General features: G+C 35.5%; 1 protein-coding gene across 1 annotated transcript; it reads right to left on the bottom strand.

Moving 5' to 3' along the window:
• Positions 1–2,649, bottom strand: LOC136208318 (ninja-family protein AFP3-like). Its single transcript, XM_065999145.1, has 2 exons — positions 1,618–2,649; positions 1–633 (listed from the first exon to the last, which is right to left on the bottom strand). Exons 1-2 carry the CDS (start codon positions 2,213–2,215, stop codon positions 218–220), a joined length of 1,014 nt encoding a protein of 337 aa, XP_065855217.1. The 5' UTR covers positions 2,216–2,649; the 3' UTR covers positions 1–217.
• Between the last annotated feature and the right edge of the window lie 1,472 nt (positions 2,650–4,121).

The raw sequence follows: 4,121 nt of genomic DNA, 5'->3' as shown, positions 1-4,121 counted from the left end.
TTGCCACTTCAAAAACAAAAATAAGTTTCTTTTTGCAGCACTTCCTGCACTAATCAACAATCATTCAAACAAGACCAGCTTTTTCCTTTACCTCTAAACTGATCCATAATTTCATGTGATTCTGGGAATTAAAAGGCAGAATTACATTAACCCCTTCCTTTTCGGTTTTGTTCTTTTCCGCATTGTCTAAAGGAAAAGATTAGTAGCAGAATTAAAATTAAAGAACAGGATAAGGGTTAACCACAATATGCTTAAGGGGATGTGCTACATCTCCTCCACCAGCATGTTTCACAAATTCAGCTGGGGAGAGAAAGCTCCCATGGCATACGCAAACTATTCTCACCTCCTCCCCTTTCTTATACTGGTAAAGAAAACCTTCTATTCTTCTTCCGTTCGGGCCATCTCCCTTTGTTGAAACACACGGCATATCTTCCAGCATATTCTTCTTCGTCTCTTTAGCTCCATTCGTGACTGTAGGTTTGATTGATCCGCTATTTTCCATTGTAGAAGTGAGAGGACTTTGTGACTTTCTATCTGTTGTTGAATTTGGGGTCACTGTGTATTTCTGCTCACATTCTGACAAGGACTGAACGCTCACCGGACTTCTTGCCTCGATGCTGCACTTGTTCATTCCTGCAATGTAACAAATGTACACATAGAAATCAAACGACAGCCCGAAAAGGTTCGAAGTTTTTGCTGATCCAGATTGTGGGGAAGCCTTCGCAACAATAAGAGCAGAAAATTTACTACATCGAACTCGAATTAAGCAAGATTATCACACAACTATGGACATATGATACAAATTTCTACGCCAGAACCGTAAAATCATCTTATAAGAGACAATTTGTTATTCTGTAAACATTCTCCATATAGCCTCATACAGTATATTGGATCATCACTTCAATAAACCTTAGTCCTAACACAGCACATAACGCTCACAGTTTCGAAGCGAGGATCAATAAGCTGATCAGCAGTGATACAAGTAAACCTTATCATAGTATTTTCATAATTTCATCTTCTCTATGAGAATTACATGTTCTTCGTATTGACAGAAGGTATCTTGAGAGTTGCATATTTTCAATATCAAATGAAAATTTAACATTCATGTCCCTAAGTTCAATTATTCCATAAGGAACACTAATGTATAGTCTATTTGCACAAAAAAGAGCATCAATCCTTGATATCCATTACACTTCTTCCATATGAAATTAAAATCTCCCCTCATAAGTAGATTAAGTGTAGTACTAATGACAATCATATAGGCCTCTGCACTTAAGTTACTGTCTTCAGCAGAGTATTTTTAGAAAGCATTTGATTCCCATTTGAATCAAAGGATTGCAAACACAATGTTCCACAAAATTGGCATACATAACCTAACCAAATTAGGTTTAATTGAAATAACATTTCCAAATAGCAATTTGCATATTATTAAGCTAAATATAGTTCAAGTAAGCAATTAATATATCCAGCTGAAATCATACATGCCAACGAAATTCTAGGAAAGAAAAACTCTGCTAAAATTAGAAATAGAAAGTTTTCTAACTCTAATTAACTTCAAGCTATATATGACTACAGAACTAACACGAAAGATTTCACTTAAAGCAGTAAAAATCATACCTTGAAGAGGATTGCTCTCAGATTCTGATGTCCCAGATGCACTTCTCTGTGATCCAATCGATCCTTGTGAAGATGGTGCCTTTGATTTTGGTAAGAGCCCTTCTTCTGAACCAGCTCCAAACGAACCATTTGAATTCTGATTATGGCTAGTACTGCCATTTTCTTTCTTAGATTCATCACAGCTATCTTCCCCTAAATCCCTAATTCTATCCTTAACTGCCTTCATATTCCTTTGTTTCTCTGAACGTTTCCTTTTAGCCTCCATTCTCCTTAGCATCTGCATCTCCTTTCTTTGCCTCCATTGCTCATCTGTTTCTGTTGGAAGAGATGAAGTCCTTACAAGATTACTACTACTCATAAAAGGAAGAGCAAAAGCGGTGCCGTTTTCTCTTGTTGGGGTAAGAAAATCTGGAATTGAAGATGATCTACAAAGCTTCTTGTTTGCTCTTGGGTCTACCCCAAACCTTCCATTCAAAGAGAGTCCCAGGCTTAGCTCTATATCTTCTTCTCCTTCTTCTCCTGATTGTGTTTCGTCATAAACTCTGAAATTGAAACTGTTCCCATGTTTTAATTTTCGAGGTCCATCTGCTTGGGCCATTTGATTACAAGTCAAAATGAAAACTTTGAATTGAAAAGAAAAGATTGATAAAGATTTCAAGGATACCCAAATGAGTAAATCAGATTAGGACATGAGATTCTAACATGATTTTCTGAAGGGAAGAGAGTTTAAGAATAAAAGACCATCAAATTTCAACCCAAAAAAAAAAAAAAAAAGCTTCAAACTTTCTTTGTCAAGAACACCAAAAAAGTTAATGAACTTTGATAGCAAAAATTTCCCGGGAAAATAAAGGATTGCCTGGAAACAAACGGATCGAGGGGGGAGAGAGTACAACAGAGAGAAAGAGGAAGCAAAGAAAGGAAAAACACAGAATCAATAAACAGAGAGACAGAGATGATGTATGGAAAGAAAAAAGAAAGAGGGGAAAAGACGAAAAGAGGGCTGCAAGTTGGAGAGGAGGCAACTAAGTGACACGTGGAGTACATTCAGGGAGGGAATGAGGAGACGTGGAAGAGAGAGAAAAGAAGCGTCAACAACTCTCCCTTTGGCTGTGAGGAAAAAGGCTGTCTGGTAGGATTGGGGGATTTTTAATTTTGAAATAATTGGAAAAAGATATAGAACACGTGTCATACGATGAATGCATACATCGGATTAGATGGCCACTTGTCCTTTAAATATATCGGCCTCCTGATGCCACAACAATTAATTAATACTTTATCCTTTTTTTAAAATTTTTTTTTATCTAAAATTAGTAGCACCGTTTTTTTGATAAACTAGACTAATATGTATAGTTTGCAATCTTTGTTGGTAGGATGCCCAATAAACATCGGGACGTTTGAGTTTAAGTCCATCTTTCTTTTGTTTTGTTTTTAAGGATAAATGACGTATTTAGATCAAATTATATCTGCCCCTTCTCTCTCTCTTACCCATCGTTGTTACCAAATTCACCCCAAAATTGAATTTTTACTCAAAATAATGCTTCAAATGAACATTATATATTAAACATTATTTCTCCAATAGTGCTAATTTAATTAGAATGAAGTCAGACGAAGCTCGCCCAACTTCAAAATTATAAAGAAGTCGGACGAAGTTCATCCGATTTCTTTACACTCCATGTAATCTCAAGCATTAAGTTTAAGTTTACGTTTCCTAATAAGGAAGTCAAATGAACTTCATCTGATTTTCTATTACAAATTGATGGAATGGTTTTTGACGAACCGTCAATATTTTTTTGTGACGGAATCACATTTGACGAACTTTCATCAATATTTACTGGCGGAAATCATTCCAACTGAAAAATCCATCATCAATCAAGCATTTTCTAGTAGTGTTAGAGTGATAGATAATGAAGGTCATCATGATAATATTAAGGATTAGAAGAAATCGTAGTGACAATTGTCGAACAAAATTTTCTCGGTGAATTGAAAACTTACTTTTAACAAACTAGAAGTATAGACAGAAACTATAACAATAACAACATAAACTACTAATTTTTGAAGAAAGAACCAAAAATCTAATAACAATAAAAGGGGAAAAAGTAAGTTTAAACTTGTTGTGTCTTCAAATGGCTTCCAAAAATCCTTTTTATAACAAGAAGTCTCACATGACACCAAAAACCAAGTCTATTATTGTCCCCTAACTACCAAACCTTCTTGTGGTGAAACTCTTAGCTTGTTGGTTGAGAGCTTACGAGGTCATAGGTTAGAATCACATGAGTGAGTTAACCTTTAATATAATTGTTGGCCCAAAATAAAATAAATTTTATTTTTATGTATATAGAAAGCTCATGTTTAATTTTAGGGTATAATTTCTATTTTTTCTAGAAAATACTAATGATGAATGGAAAATAAAATAAATATATATGTAAACGAACCTCCCGCTCGGCGAGCTGGAAGTCAGCACGGAGAACGAGAGATCAGTCCTCGCCCGGAGCCCGTTTTGGTCC

This window comes from Euphorbia lathyris, chromosome 1 (assembly GCF_963576675.1).
Source record: "Euphorbia lathyris chromosome 1, ddEupLath1.1, whole genome shotgun sequence".
Taxonomy (NCBI): domain Eukaryota; kingdom Viridiplantae; phylum Streptophyta; class Magnoliopsida; order Malpighiales; family Euphorbiaceae; genus Euphorbia; species Euphorbia lathyris.
The sequence above is the reverse complement of the archived record's forward strand: the minus strand, read 5'-3'. Positions and strand labels throughout refer to the sequence as shown.